The 16,216-nt window shown below is 39.0% G+C and overlaps 1 protein-coding gene across 4 annotated transcripts in view; it reads left to right on the top strand.

The window, feature by feature from the left end:
* Positions 1-16,216, top strand: part of unkl (unk like zinc finger) — a 69,589-nt gene that overhangs the window by 17,447 nt on the left and 35,926 nt on the right. For all 4 annotated transcript variants that reach the window (XM_055651248.1, XM_055651249.1, XM_055651250.1 and 1 more), the window contains exons 3-4: positions 7,536-7,712; positions 11,935-12,068. In XM_055651248.1, coding sequence (XP_055507223.1) covers positions 7,536-7,712; positions 11,935-12,068 — 311 coding nt within the window. The remainder of the gene's footprint in view (positions 1-7,535; positions 7,713-11,934; positions 12,069-16,216) is intronic.

Below are 16,216 nucleotides of genomic sequence, written 5' to 3' on the forward strand. Positions count from 1 at the left end.
GTCAGGCAGTATCTATGGAGAAAAAGGAAGGATGGTGTTTCGGGTTGGGACCCCTCTTCAGACTGAAAGTAGAGGGGAGGGAACTGGAAGGAGAAAAAAGGCCAGAACAAAGCAGGACTGGCCACAGATGACCAAGGAAGGGTGGAGCTGAAAATGTCCCATTGTTTGGCAACTGGGAGATCGCCTAGGCCAAGGTGGTCTGATGTATTCAGAGTATTCAGCGAAACGATTGCCCAGTCTGGTATATTTATAGGAGCCCACACCAAGAACAATGGATGCAGTAGATGAGTTGGAGGAGGTGCAAATGAACCTCTGCCTCGCCTTAAATTACTGTTGGGGATTCTGGATAGAATTGAGGGAGGAGGTATAACAAACTAAAGTTGCTGATTTACAAAAAAGACAAAAGTACTGGAATAACTCAGCGGGTCAGGCAGCATCTCTGGAGAACATGATTAGGTGACACTTTGCGTTGGGGCCTTTCTTCATATTCTGAAGAAGGATCGTGACCTGAAACTTCATCTTTCCATGTTCTCCAGAGATGCTGCCAGACCCGGCCCACTGAGTTACTCCAGTGCTTTGTGCCTTGCTTTATTTTTCTTTACTGTTGACTTTTTTTTAAATCCAAGCAACTTTACTAAATCTAAATTGAATGAAGAAATAGATGTTAAAACAAAACCCCAACCACTATGGACTTCAGCCACTATATATTCTTTGATCGACTTTTCTGCTAATGAGCCATTATTTGCCAGGAAATACTTAATCGAGTAATTAAAGGTAGAAACATTTCATTGATTTTTTAAAAAGTATTGGTCACAATACTTCAAAAAGCTGCAGATTTTTGCTTTTCTATTTTATTCTCTTTTGTGTTGGGGGAGATGGCAGTGTGATGTTTAACAGTCCAACTAAGCCTTGTGGAATTTTGTGATTCATAAGGGGGGGGATGTATAATAAGGAGATTATAAAAAGGTGATATCAGAATAACAAATCTCTAGACGTAAAAAATATAGGCACATGTAAAATAAAAAAAATATGACTGGGTGGTAATGAGTTGGGGAGGGAGGGGGGTGTGGGTGGTGGAAGGTAGGCTAATGAAATGTTAAATGGGAGGTTTCCCACACCTTTAACAAGAAGAAAGATGTTGCCATGTGTGCAGTAACAAATGGTGTTGATGCTAAAAATCCATGAAGATGAGAATCTAGAAAGGTCTGCTATTCTTAAAAGTAAATAAATAGATTGACTCAGCGTATGATATGTGGATGAGTGGTATCCAAAATTATATGGCTATGAAGAGTGGATATTGCAAGCCACAGTGCCCTCCATAATGTTTGGGACAAAGACGATCATTTAGTTATTTGCCTCTATACTCCACAATTTGAAATAAAAAACCACATGTGTAAAAATGGCCTTTATTAAAATCTGACTATGTGCACATTAACCACATGTGATTTGTTCTGTTACAAATCTCAAATTGTGGAGTACAGAGGAAATAAATAAGTGATGGGTCTTTGTCCCAAACATGGAGTGCACTGTATACTATTCATAATCTTTCAGTGTTTTTTAAATCAACTAGGTTATTGAGGTCTGGGTTGATGAGAGCAGAGCATTTGATGTTGTTCACGTTAATTTTTACGGCATTGGATTAAGTTCCATGCAATATGCTTGTCATAAGATGGAAGCCCATGAAATAAAGCATGTGCAAGAAATTGGTTTAGTGACAGAGATTCATGGTGAATAGTTTTTCAGATTTGAGGAAAGTAGGTATTGATGCACCTTGGGAAACTGGAGGCATTACAGGAGCACATGATTTTGCAAACATCGATTTGGATCTTATTTGACTTTAATCTGATATCCTCAACTATGGTCAATATCCATTTGCCTAAGCTGAGCTGCATCCAGCAAGATCAGGCCTCTGTATCTCCACTCCCTAGAGTTAAGGCAAGATACAGACAGAGAATAGTTAAGAAATAGCAGAACCTTAAACATAGAAGAGATTGTTTTTGACATTGTTTGCGTCGTGTTGCCTCAGTCACAACTGGTGCTTGATTTGAGTATCCATCAATGTAAAAGATGGCCATGCCTTTATTGTCCAGTTTGTATAGGGTTCAGAATTGCAAGAAATATCTAGTTCAGATGCAACTTCCAGTGGGTCAATAATCATCTTTGAGATGATGCAGCTATTTCATTAGCCTGCATTATTCCTCACTATCAAATAAGTAGCTCCCAGGTTCATGATTGAAGGTTCATGCAGTGCCATCCAACTTCCACTGAATTGAGTGCAGTGGTCGCAATTGGCAAGGAGGGTATTGAGGCTTCCCTTCTCATGTTTGAAGTGATGGCCTCTCCGTGTCAGTAGCCAGTCAACAGCCATTTACTTGATGACTTGCATGTTCCCATTTAATTCCAAATTTGTTCCTTGGTATGGCAACTGTCCATCCACAAATGAGTATAACAGTGCTTGGCCTTGGTTTAGTGACAGAGATTCATGGTGAATAGAGCATCTACACAAATAATATTTGCTCCTCCACTATGTGGTTCCTGTAAAATTCTGCGGGAAGATATTTGGTCACTGCGCCCTTTCTCTGGCATTAACAAATGTTATTTAAAGATGACTGAAGTTTAACTGAGCATATAATTTACACCACTGGCATTGAATGCCAAATTCCATGTCCAAAGACAATGCTGTACAACTTTGCAAAAATCATCTGCATTTTATACTGAACAACACAAATGCATATTCCCTCGGCTGTTGTTAGGAGTGCATCTCCTGAATATAGCAGAGTCCCAAGCGGCGTGTTGAAAATATTGCAAATGTGGGTCAATGCCCTTTAATTTAGTTTAGAGATATAGCGTGGAAACAGGCCCTTCGGCCCATCGAGTTAATGCTGACAAGTGATTCCCCGCACATTGACACTATCCCACACACTAGGGACAATTTACATTTATGCCAAACCCAATTAACCTACAAACCTGTAGATCTTTGGAACGTGGGAGGAAACCGGAGCTCTTGGAGAAAACCCACACGGTGATGGGGAGAATGTACAAGCTCTGTACTAACAGCACCCGTAGTCGGGATCGAACCCGTGTCTCTGGCGCTGTCAGGCAGCAATTCTACCACTGCGCCACCATGCAGCCTTCTGGAATCCTAAATCTGCTTAATATCAAAAATACCAGTGGACAAGAAGTGATGAATGGAGGTAATTGGAGAATGTAATTGGAATCTCTTAATCACACTTTCCTTCCAATACTCTGAAGAAAATCGATGTGGCATTTGCTATTGCAGGGAAAACATAATAACACTGCTTAAAACAAGATTTGTCTTGAATTTTTGAAAAAAAATTTGAGCAGACTTATCTGATTTGCAAGATTTTCATAGCCATCCACCAGAGCAAAAGATTGGAAACAAAAAGGAGGCAGACCAAGATGAATGGAACTGCAGATTCTGGTTTACAAAAAAGGCACAAAGTACTGGAGTAACTGTAGATCAGTGTTACTCATGTTATGAGTCTTACTTTGTAGCTATGCCCACTAGTTTAACAGAAAGCTTCTCAGCCCTTTCTCCCTCAGTCTTGAGTTGCGTATTAAGATGAAGTTACCTATGCTGTAACGCTAATAAAGTCTTTGGAGCTTAATCACTGTGTGTGACCTGAAGTTATTCCAACAGCAAAAGATCGACATGGTGTCAGAGTGAACGGACTCACTCCTTGCTTAATTATATTGCTTTTATTTTAGTTTGTTGTTTTCTCCAGTATATATTCCTATGGCTTCTGCTCTCAGAAAACCAGAGATCCTGATGTTTGACGAAGACCTCGCAGAACGGTGGCGCATATTTGAAGATTTCTCAATTTACATTGAAGCAGCTCACATACTGCTGCTCCCGGTATTCGAGCATCCCGGTATAGCAGGCACAGAAGCTCGAGCATCAATTCATTATCTAGGTTTGATCTAGCAGGCACAGAATTGCCTACTATGCGAATTCTGACGATGTGCGTACGCCATAGGCATTTGTTTCTTTTTCGAACCTGTATGTATGTCAGTGCCTTGAAGCACATTGCCAGTCGATGCGATTTCAGGGATATATGTGATAGTCTAGTCCGTGACTGTTTGGTCTATGATATCCGCAATGATAAATTATGTGACGAGTTACTGCGGGATACTGAGTTTACTCTAGAGACTGCTGAGTCTAGCTGAAATGGCTGACGCTCATACAAAGGTTTTAGGGCACTCTGTTGGTCGTGAAATTAATGTTGCCAGTATGTCTTATCAAATCTCTCGCCGTTCTCCCCCAGTGCCTGACAACTCTATCATGAGACTAATAGACAATTGTTTTAACTGTGGGGGTTCGCATGCTGCTGCTCGTGACCTTTGTCTTGAGTATGGAAAATTATGCAGATTTTGTAACAAAAGGAATCATTTCTTCCAACGTCGCCGCTCGTGTAGCAACAGACTTCAAACAAGGTGTCCTATCCTAATTTATAAGATATTGGCTGATTGTAACCTCAACTCTCATTTCATACTAATACACTGTAATCTTCCATACCCTCCCACCCAAATTCCTCATTTATTTACCTCTCCCTTTTAAAAACAAAAGTATAAAGACTAGATGTGTTCAGCTCAAGTCGGTTAACTAGGCTGAGGTCACATACTGCACTGGCTGCAATTCAATATTATGCAGCTGTAACCAAAATCTCCAATGTAGACAAGCCTGTTAATGTTTTACCATAATCCATGTACTACTTTGGCTTAAAGTGCTTTGGATGTTGTGAAAGGCAATGTGGAAACAATACAAAAAAGACTCCTATTTGTTTTGAGGTTACATTTTCTTAGTTCTCTTTAGCTATCTATCCCTTTCCAGCCTAAAATAACGATTTATGGCATCTGTATTGCACTTGATAATCTCAATTTCCCCAACAAAGTTGGTTTTGAGGTACAATTATTGTGTAATGAGAGGAGATTATTGTGCAGCAAGATATTCTGCCGATGTTTGGGAGTGACTTTTTTTAGATAGTGTTTTCAAATCTTTTGCATCTGCTTGAGGGGGAAGATTGTGTTGAGTGTATTGCCTGTGAAGTAGCACATCTGGTGGTATAGCACGCATTCTTCCTAATCCTGCATTGTGATGCATCTTAGATTTGATGATTAAGGCTTTTGGAGCAGGACTTGAAATTCCAAACTTCTGACTGAGGTCACAGTGCTAGATGGTAGAAATTTAGCTTAAGCAGGCATCTGGGTTTAATACCTACCAATCATACTTTTCTTTATATTTGTACGATTTTAAGCACCAAAAATAATTATCGGTAGTGAAGTTCCATGGCCAAATTGAGTGTGACTTAATTATACTGGGAGGCTCATAAACAGCTGGGCATCTTTTCTGGTCATGATTATTTGTCCCCTTCTGCTGCCCTTGTGAAATGTGATGTTATTGATAGTTTAAGTAAACCAACAACTGTTAGAAAGAATTGTGGATAACAAATGGCCCATGACCAACTACATGTACTAGATGTAATATTGAAAATGTTACTTATCTTAACTACTAAACCAGGTTCGCTTCTTAATAAACAGACACCACACAAATGGCCCATGACCAACTACATGTATTAGATGTAATATCGCAGCTTTATTTTAGTCTAATGGCAATTTTGTTTTGTTTGAGCAATGTTATAATAAATAACATTGCAGAAACTTGTATACTTACCTGATTGAAAAGTGGGTTTAGCCAAACCAGAGTTCATGCGCTCTACAATCAACCAAACTTGCTTGTTATAGTTAGTTTGTCGTCGAGATAGTACCAATTTAAACAATAGTAATTTTACACATTGTATTAAAAATGAGACAACGTGCATTACAAATGTTCCTTGGTCCCTTTCTCCACCAAAAGAATGTGTCAAAACTAAGTTGTGAGCATCGACATTGATGACAGATTTTTGTAGTTTCTTGAATAATGGAAGGAAATAGCACGATAGCTAGTTCCAGCAAAATAAGATGGTTACAAATATTGAGTTTCATTCAGCTTTATACCATTTTGCTTAAAGTCAAGGTAACCATCCAATAGTTATTAGTTTTTAAAACATAGTAAACATTTCTATTGGCATTAGATTTCAAAATATATACATCCTTTTCAATTCATTGATGCATTTTGTAAAATATGGTCATACAAATTTGCATTAGATGTGAAAGTTCTGATGAATGGTCATTGGCCTAAAACATTAACTCTTTCTTTCTCCACAGGCAATCATAGATTTGTTGACCACCATGTTCTGATTTTATTTGCATCAGGAATTCTAAAAGCAATGATGCCAAAATATATTACTACTATAAAAATGCCTACACTGTGCCCTTTTTAATATCACTATCAGGAAAACATAACAACATAGTGGATTTATTTATAATTAACTGAAAACATGAGCAAGAGAAGTAGGAGCCTCTTTTGCTCTAATTTGCTGTTTACAATTTTGTCTTGGGGTGGTGGGGATATGTGGGAAAAACATGCACGTTAAATTATAAGCAAAGTTATAGTTTTCTTGTTTTTGAAGTACATAGTAGCTTGACATATAACGTTATCAGTTTTCTAAAGTATTATGTTTCTGTGGTTAATATGTCTTGACAAAACAAGTAGAAAGGCTGAAGTACTGAATGGACTATAATTTTACTGAGTAAGATTTTGATGGAAAACTTGGAAGAATGTCGTGAGGATTACGCAGGTATTGGGCTTTTTTTTTTCAAACCAGTGATTCTCATTGCTGACGCTACAGTAAGCTACCTACCATGCAATCCCCTATTTTTACTTTGGCTTGGAGAGATCCTTGGCATCAAGCAGTCCTTCTAAAGTAAAATTGTCCAACAAATTGATTTTCCATACAGTCAATTAGGAAGAGCAGGCAAATTAAGAATTTGTGACATGGGAGATTAGTGAGCTGAAATATAAGCTTTTTAAAACATTAACTCAATCATGAAATAATTGAGAAGAATTTGCAAAACCCATATTAGATTGTAGGTTTATAGCAAGTTTTCCAATGTTTGGTTTGATAAATATTTTAGAAGTCCCTCAGTCCTCATCAAACAAAGCTTGTAATTTTTAACCAAATACTTAATAGTGAGATGAGAGTACATATCTGAAGTGTTCATGAATCCAATTGATTTCTCTTGATTACAGTAGATAGCTGGTCAGCTTTGGAAGTAGGGTTGAATCATGGCAGGAACTTGACTATTTCAAAGTTAAAGTTTGCACGTACAGAAATCCCATTGTTGATATAAATTTTATAGTGTAATAATGGCAAAAGCTGAATTTCATTGTCTGCCCAACTGCAAAACATGGACATGTAATTTATAGCCTATTCATGAATTTCAACTGCCTAGTAATTGGGCTGATGTCCTGCTTAATAGATGGAACCCAACTTACATTTTTATTATTTTCAAAAAATGGAGAAAATAGTTAAATGTTATATCAAATACCTCTGCATGTTTTGGGTCTGTGCGGAAAAAATAGTTGTGGGTGAACTGCAGCTTATGATGTAAATAAATGTTGTTTCTTTTTAAAGCTGTCCATATCTCCATCGAACAACCGGGGACACAGAAAGAAAGTATCATCTACGTTATTATAAGACTGGTACATGCATCCATGAAACCGATGCTCGTGGGCACTGTGTGAAAAATGGGCTTCATTGTGCATTTGCACATGGGCCACATGATCTTCGCCCTCCTGTTTATGACATAAGGTACTTTTTTGCTTTTATTATGACTAACATATTTTGCGTTATTTTCTGACTGCCTGTTTGTTGGTCTGTAATCCGTGGTTAAAACTTTTTTTTCCAGCAAGTAAGGGATTTTTTTGTTGCATCCAATGATATAGAATCATAGAGTGATACAATGCGGAAACGGGCCCTTTGGCACCACTCGCCCACACTGGCCAACATGTCCCAGCTACACTAGTTCTACCTGCCCACATATGGTCCATATTCCTCCAAATCTGTCCTTTCCATGGAATGTTGTCATTCTTTCTTGATTCGCATTGCTCTTCGCTACATTTTTGATGTATATCAATTCCCTTGTCTGCTTGACCCCAGGGAATGAATTGTTTCTGTTAAGCAGAGTTCAATTAAATTGTTGTGTGGGCACAGCAACAGGTTGTGTTGCAATAAGTGGAATATATTATAGTAAATATTGATTGTAGTTTTATATTGTGTGTGTGTGTATATATATAAATATTGTTTATTAACAGTTGGTTTATCAGGCAACTAAAATTTCTGCTGTAACCATTTCAGAGTTGAAAATGATTTTTCATTTTCAAGCCGAAACACTGCAAAATTTTACCTGTTGGTTTGTCTAATTACTCGCTGCAATGATGTTGATTATAATTGGACAACAAATTGCCTTAGATTCTATTTATGTCTTTCCATGCTTTTCTATTATTATGTTAAAATCTAAGTAATATGAGAAGAATGACAAAATTTACAGTTTAAAAAAAGATATAGGAGGCCGTTTGTTTTATCTTAGCTCAACCGGCAACACCTATCAGTTCAATTCCACCTACCCCAAGCAGCTGCCAATTGTTTCTATAACAATTTTGGTTCTGAATTGAAGAGAGTTAGTATTTTCACTCTCTCCTCGCATAAACCCCCAACGCAATTTGCCAGTGTTAAGTGCCCCTCAGTCATAATCAACAACTTGTAGATTCCGAGTAATATTTGCTCATATCGGCCCATTAATATTTCACGAATCTCCTGCCCTAAACTGTAAGTTGATTTTGTTCATTTTATTTCGCAATATGGGCCCCGAATCCAAAACCCAGAGCCAGCAACTATTTAATGTGAATTTTAAATGCAGAAGTTTGTCCTGAATTAAATTTGTAGACGAAGGTGAAAATATTAGCTGTCAGATGATAATACATCTTGAAATAATATGAGCCCTGGGTTTTATTTATTGTTGTGGTTAAAGTTCTTTTGTCACCAAGGAAACAAAGAAACCTTTCTGCCTTATCTCCCCTCCACCCATTGTTCCTCATGTATGTACTTTCACAATACACAATGTTTATAATTTCCTCCCTGATTTCAGAAAAGCAGAAGTGATGCGTTGGGCAGTTAGTGAACCATGTTTGCCATGAGGTGAATTGCATTATATGCATTGTGCTGTAGAGCATGAACTAGCAATAGTCAAAATGAAGAATGCTAGAAATATTCTAAAGGGCAGGCAGCGTATTTGGAGAGAGAGCAAGTAAATGTTTTAGATAACGTTTTGCCAGTGGTGTTCATCAGAATTAACCTTGAAAATTAATTTTATCTGTCTCTCCATAGATGCTCGCTAACGTTGAATATTTCAGCATATTCTATTATCAGCTATTTTCAATGAAATGTCATTGAAAATACGGAGGGGCATCTCCATCGGTTGTTTCAGTAATAAAGTGAAACTTGTGTTCGTGATTGACAGCCATGCAAATAATAAACGTTGAACAGTTTTAGTTATTCGAAAAATGCTTGAGCTGTCCAGTGAATGCTCTGAACATTCCTCAGTCAGGGAAGACTATATCTAACCATTTTATTCCAAAGTTTAGTGATTATGAGTTGGGTGGCTGCGTTCTGGACCAGTTGGAGTCGGTTGATGTAGGTGGAGCTGATGCCAAGGAGAAGTGAGTTGCAATAGTCCAGTCGGGAGGAGATGAAGGCATGGATGAGTCTTTCAGCAGCGGGAGGTGTGAGAGAGGGTCTGAGTTTGGCGATGTTGCAGAGATGAAAGAAGGAGGTTTTAATGACATGGCGGATGTGAGGCTCAAGGGAGAGGGTGGAATCAAAGATCACGCCAAGGTTGCGGACCTGGGGAGATGGTGGTGCCGTCGATGGTGAGAGTGGGGTTATTGATTTTGCTGAGCGTGGCTTTGGAGCCTATGAGGAGGAATTCTGTCTTATCGCTGTTGAGTTTGAGGAAGTTATGTTGCATCCAGGTTTTTATAGCTGACAAACAGGAGTTGATATGGGAGAGGGGGGAGATTTGGTGCCGAGGTAGATCCGGGTATCATCGGCGTAACAGTGGAAGTCCAGGTTGAAGTGGCGGAGTATCTGACCAAGGGAGAGGATGTAGATGATGAAGAGGAGGGGGCCGAGTACAGAGCCTTGGGGAACGCCTTGAGTGACTGTGGCTGTAGCAGAGGTGTGGTTGTGGAGAGAGATGACGTGGGATCTGTTGGAAAGGTAGGAACGGAGCCTCATAGCATCCTCCTCACCGTTCACACTGCCACCCAGCTTTGTGACATCTGCAAATTTGCTAATGTTACTTTGAATCCCTTCATCTAAATCATTGATGTATATTGTATATTGTAAATTGCTGCGGTCCCAGCACCGAGCCTTGTGGTACCCCACTAGTCACTGCCTGCCATTCTGAAAGGGACCCGTTAATCTCTACTCTTTGTTTCCTGTCTGCCAACCAATTTTCTATCCATGTCAGCACTCTACCCCCCAATACCAAATGCCCTAATTTTGTCCACTAATCTCCTATGTGGGACCTTATCAAATGCTTTCTGAAAGTCCAGGTACACTACATGCACTTGCTCTCCCTTGTCCATTTTCCTTGTTACATTCTCAAAAAATTCCAGAAGATTAGTCAAGCATGATTTCCCCTTCATAAATCCATGCTGACTCGGACTGATCCTGTTACTGCTATCCAAATGTGCCGCAATTTCATCTTTTATAATTGACTCCAGAATCTTCCCCACCACCGATGTCAGGCTAACTGGTCTATAATTCCCTGTTTTCTCTCTCCCACCTCTTGCGTTCCTTTACCACTTTCCCAGTTGAATTTCCTCTTACATTCCTTTAACACTTTCCCAGTTCATGTACCTTACCAAGTTTACGATTCTTGCAATGACCATTGCAATTTAATCAAAAGAAAATCAGTATTCTGTTTTTCTCGTTGTAAAGTCACATAAGCAACCTATGGCATTCCGTGCATTTTCGATAGACAGTAGGTGCAGGATTGGCCATTTGGTCCTTCAAGCCAGCACCGCCCTTCAATGTGATCATGGCGGATCATCCACAATCAGTACCCCGTTCCTGCCTTCTCCCCATATCCCCTGACCGTTCCTGCCTTCTCCCCATATCCCCTATGTTTAAGAGCCCTATCCAGCTCTCTTGAAAGTATCCAGAGAACCGGCCTCCACCCCCCTCTGAGGCAGAGAATTCCACAAACTCGCAACTGTCTGTGTGAAAAAGTGTTTCCTCATCTCCGTTCAAAATGGCTTACCACTTATTCTTTATAGGGTTTCAGGAGAAAGCATTTTTGTTTAAGGATGCTGCATTGGACTTGGATTTGGGGTTTTTATTTTCCACTTCAATTTCTCTTTGTGTTTCCAGCATTTTCTGTTTTTATCTTAATCTGTTGAATTACCTCTTTTCCTTCACAGCTAGAGAAGACAGGAATGCCAATAATAAGTGAGATGATCTAAAAATAAATCTGTCTATAAGCTTTAGACACTAATTTAACTAAAATCGACCCCGTGATTCTGGTTTATTTCTTTTTTGAACTGTATATCACAGGGTCATGGGTTCAGTCAACAATATCAAGATCAGAAGTTCATGTGAATGATTGCAAACCATGCAAATGGTTGTTGGAGATATTGCACTTAAAATGTTCTCCCCTATACACAAATGATATTGTATTCCTATAATCCTCAAAATATTCATAACAAGGTGGGATTAAGTTCTTGACCAGTTAGATACATTACTTGGTTGTAAAATAGTGCGCAGAAATTAAAATGGAAATATTGCGGAGGATTAGCTGTCAAGGAAACTTTAGTTTTGAAAGAGATGAAAATTCAAGTATCCTGCAAACCAACGGGATTATATTAATAGCCGCATATTTGTGATTAAGATATGTCTGCAGAAGTCCACGTGTGGCCTAATTGAGGTTAGGCCAATAGTTGTACGTTTAACCTATTTTCTTATTTTCTAGGGAACTCCAAGCACAAGAAGCTCTGCAGAATGGCCAGCTCGGAGCAGGGGAAGGCCTTCCTGATCTCCAGCCAGGTGTACTGGCTAGTCAAGCCATGATCGAAAAGACACTAACTGAAGATCCGAGATGGCAAGGTAAAAATAGATATAAATCACCTATGACATTAAATGTGACTTAAGACTTGGTTCTTTAATCATTAGATGTCATTATCTTTTTTTGGATGGATTTCATAATTTCTGTTGGTTTGTTTAAGTGTCAACTTATTATGCAAGAGTAACAAAACACTTCAATTTTTATAATGCATCAGAATATGGGAAAGCCCCTGATATGTCAGCAAGCACAGAAACGGTCTTTGGCCCATCATGTCCCAGTTGTCCAGCAACTACCTAGATATTTTCTAGAACATGATCTATATGTTCTCTGCTTTGACATTTCATGCTCTTCTAAATATAAAATGTTATGAATGTATTTGGCCTCCCCATCCTTCAAGATTCCAAACACTTTCCTGAGTGGAGGGGGAACTCTAAATCCATTCACTCTTACCTTAAACTGTTTCACTCTGGCATCTCTACTAAAGGGGAATATTTCTGCCTTATCTATTCCCCTCATAGTTATGTGCTCCTCATTTGGATCCCCATCCATCTTGTTCACTCTAAATAGTGCCTGTGCAGTGTTTCCTCATTGCTGATAGGTCCTTCCTAGCCTATATGCAGTTGAATCTCCTCGCTATCTCTTCTATTGTGTAAACATCCTCCTTAAATGGTGTGGTGATCAGAACTACACCAACTGTAGCCGAACTAATATTTTAGATAATTGTGCCATAATTTATTTCCTGCATTTACATTCTTTACCCTGTCTAATGAAAGCAACAATCCTCTGTAATTTCTTAAACACTTTATTAACATTGGTTTATTATTGTCAAGTTACCTAGAATAGAGTGGGAAAAAGTCTGTTTGCGTCTTATCCGGTCAAATAATATACAAGAGTAAAATCAAGCCATATTCAAGTACAATAGGTAGACCAGAGAAAAAGAGTGCAGAATTTGTTGTTATAGCATTATAGTTGCAGAGAAATTGCAGATTAAGAGCAAAATACAAGGCTGTAATGAGGTATGTTGGGTGTTTGACACTTAATTCTCCCTTAGTTTAGAAGAGGTCGATTCGGTTCTGATTTCAGCGTGGATAAAGCTGTGCCTGAATCTAGTATGTGCCTTCAAGCTTCTGTATCTTCTGCTTGATTGAAGAGGGAATAACCAGGATGTGAGAGGTCCTTGATTATGTTGGCTGCGGGAAGTATAGGTGGAGTCGAACAGTATTGTGGGAGCTGGTTCATGTGGCGAACTGGGCTGCATTCATAATTCTCTGCGATTTTTAATTTTTATAAATTTTTTTAAATTTTTTTGCTGCTGTCTTAAGCAGAGCAGTTTGACAAACCAAGTCATGATGCAGCCCTATATTTTGCTTTCTATAATGTATCTGTAGAAATTGGTAAGTCTCATTGGAGACATGCCAAATGTCCGTAGTCTTCTGCGGAATAGAGGTGTTATGTGCTTTTGACCACATTGTCAATGGGATTGGACCAAGACAAATTGTTGGTGATATTTATGTCCAATAGCCTGAAACTGGGCTTTCTCCACTAGTGCACCATTGAGGCAAATTGGAACACATACACCACCCCATTTCCTGAAGTCAATTACAAGCTCTTTTGTCTTGCTGACATTGAGGGAGTGGTTGTTGTCTTGACATGCTATTAAGCTCTCTATCTCCTTCCTTTGTTCTGCCCCGTCATTGTCCGAGATCTAGCCCACAAGGATGGTGGGTGTCTTCTGCAAAGTAGTAGATGGAGTTAGAACAGAATGTGGCTGCACAGTCATGAGTGTACAGGTAGTATGGAAAGGGGTAGAGAATGTGCTCTTGTGGGCCAGCAGTGTTCAGTATTACTGTAGATTCTTTGTTGCCAATTCTTACTAATTGTGGTCTGTGGTCAAGATGTCAAGGATCCAGTTGCACAGGGTGTGGAGATAAATTTACTTGGGAATTCATGTGCAGCGCTATCATCAATAAATAAAAACTCCGACGTAGGTGGTGTTATTCAGATTTTCCAGGGATTAGTATAAGGCCAACTTGGATTCCACCTAGGAGTGGATATCACCCATGATTTCTGGCTGGGGAACACAATATTGTTTTCATTGGCATGTTGTCACTACATACATATTGGCGAATTCAGTGACGGCAGTGGCATACTCATTTGGGTTGAACCAGTCCTCATTAAAGCAAACATCAAGGAATTGTACTCGTATCAAACATCTCTTCAGGGTGAAATATTGTCTAACTCTTGAAAATCATTATGACTGCTTTGCATTTTTGTGCATGTTTGTGTTGATTAGTAAAATTAATGAACACTGCCATCTACTGGATAATTTAGGTCAGCAAGATAGCAAAAATAATTAAATAGAATTTTTCATTGTTGAAATTGCTGAAAGTGTCGCAATCATTGTCACCATATTGTCTTGCCATAGTAAAGCTGTGAAAGTGCTTGACTTTGTGTTATCAATCAGAACCAATATGATCTATACAAGATTACTAAAGCTTGAAACTAGACAATAGGGAAAGAGTTTTAAGATCTATCCAGCTGAAGGTATGACCATCAAAGGTGAAACAATTAAAATTGGAGAGACACAAGGGAACAGAATTCGAAGAATGAACTGGTCACAGCTGGAGGAGGCTGGAGGAGGTTACAGTGATATAGGAATTTCACAAAAGGAATTGGAAATCACTTAAATTATTTAATTTGTGAATAGTGTGTGTCACATTGGTACATGTTTATGATTTAAGAGTGTGTGGAATTTCAAAGTTGAGATTAATTTTGGTGTGAATGTGGAGATTGGATGATAACCAGCAGAGGAGAGGGTCGTGCATATTGGCATGCAGTGCTTAAAAGGAAACACTAGACAGTCAGTCTGAGGATAAGCAAGTTCAGTATCTCGATAAATGCCAGGAATCATGGGATTTGTCAAAGGGCATTCGGGTTTGCAGCTCTGTATAAACTGTGTATAAATTGTTAACTATTCTCTCAAGGAATTAATCTAGAATTCTGTCAACTCAATAGCTTCCTTTCTTGCTCTGCAGTTCACACACAACTTAGTCCCAGTTCTATTTCAGTTCATTAATCTGTAATTATGAGACATTCAAAAAGTTAAATTTATTATTTTCATTTATTCCTTAATGTGTTAGCTACTGGAATAACAAAATATTACTTGTGTTTGAAATATTTTCTTATCTTTATTCATAATTTATGTGTAAAAATATATTTAATCTGAGGCATGCAGCGACTGTATCAGTGAGATGTGGGCTGATGCTTTACCTACAGGCGGTGTGAATGTACCGTGAAGGCAAATTTATATCTCTGAGGAAATTGGAGTACAGGGTGGGCCCTGTGAGGGAGCCGCCAATCTGATATAAGACATTTAACTGCAAAATTCATTCCTAAGAGGAAGAAGGATTCCAAGTGGAGTAAGGGGTGACCGTGGCTGACAAGGGAAGTCAGGGAAAGTATAAAAATAAAAGAGAAGAAGTACAACGTAGTAAAGATGAGTGGGAAGCAAGAGGATTGGGTAATGTTTAAAGAGCAACAGAAGATAACTAAAAAGGCAATACGGGGAGAAAAGATGAGGTCGAAGGTAAGCTAGCCAAGAATATAAAGGAGGATAGTAAAAGCTTCTTAAGGTATTTGAAGAGGAAAAAATCAGTTAAGACCAAAGTTGGACCCTTGAAGACTAAAAAAGGTGAATTTATTATGAGGAACAACGAAATGGCAGATGAATCTTTGTCTTGGATCCGTCTTCACTAAAGAGGACACAAACAATCTTCCTGATGTCCTAGTGGCCAGATGATCTGGGGTGATGTAGGAACTAAAGGAAATCCACATTAGGCAGGAAATGGTGTTGGGTAGACTGATGGGACTGAAGGCTGATAAATCCCCAGAGCCTGATGGTCCTAGGGTACTTAAGGAAGTGGCTCTAGAAATCATGGACACATTGGTGATCATTTTCCAATGTTCTATAGTTTCAGGATCAGTTCCTGGGGATTGGAGTGTAGATAATGTTATTCTACTTTTTAAGAAAGGCGGGAGAGAGAAAACAGGGAATTCTAGACCAGTTAGCCTGACATCGATGGTGGGGAAGATGCTGGTGTCAATCATAAAAGATGAAATAGCGGCACATTTGTATAGCAGTAACAGGATCGGTCCGAGTCAGCATGGATTTACGAGGGGGGAAATCATG

This window comes from Leucoraja erinacea, chromosome 20, assembly GCF_028641065.1.
Source record: "Leucoraja erinacea ecotype New England chromosome 20, Leri_hhj_1, whole genome shotgun sequence".
In the NCBI taxonomy this organism is placed as follows: domain Eukaryota; kingdom Metazoa; phylum Chordata; class Chondrichthyes; order Rajiformes; family Rajidae; genus Leucoraja; species Leucoraja erinaceus.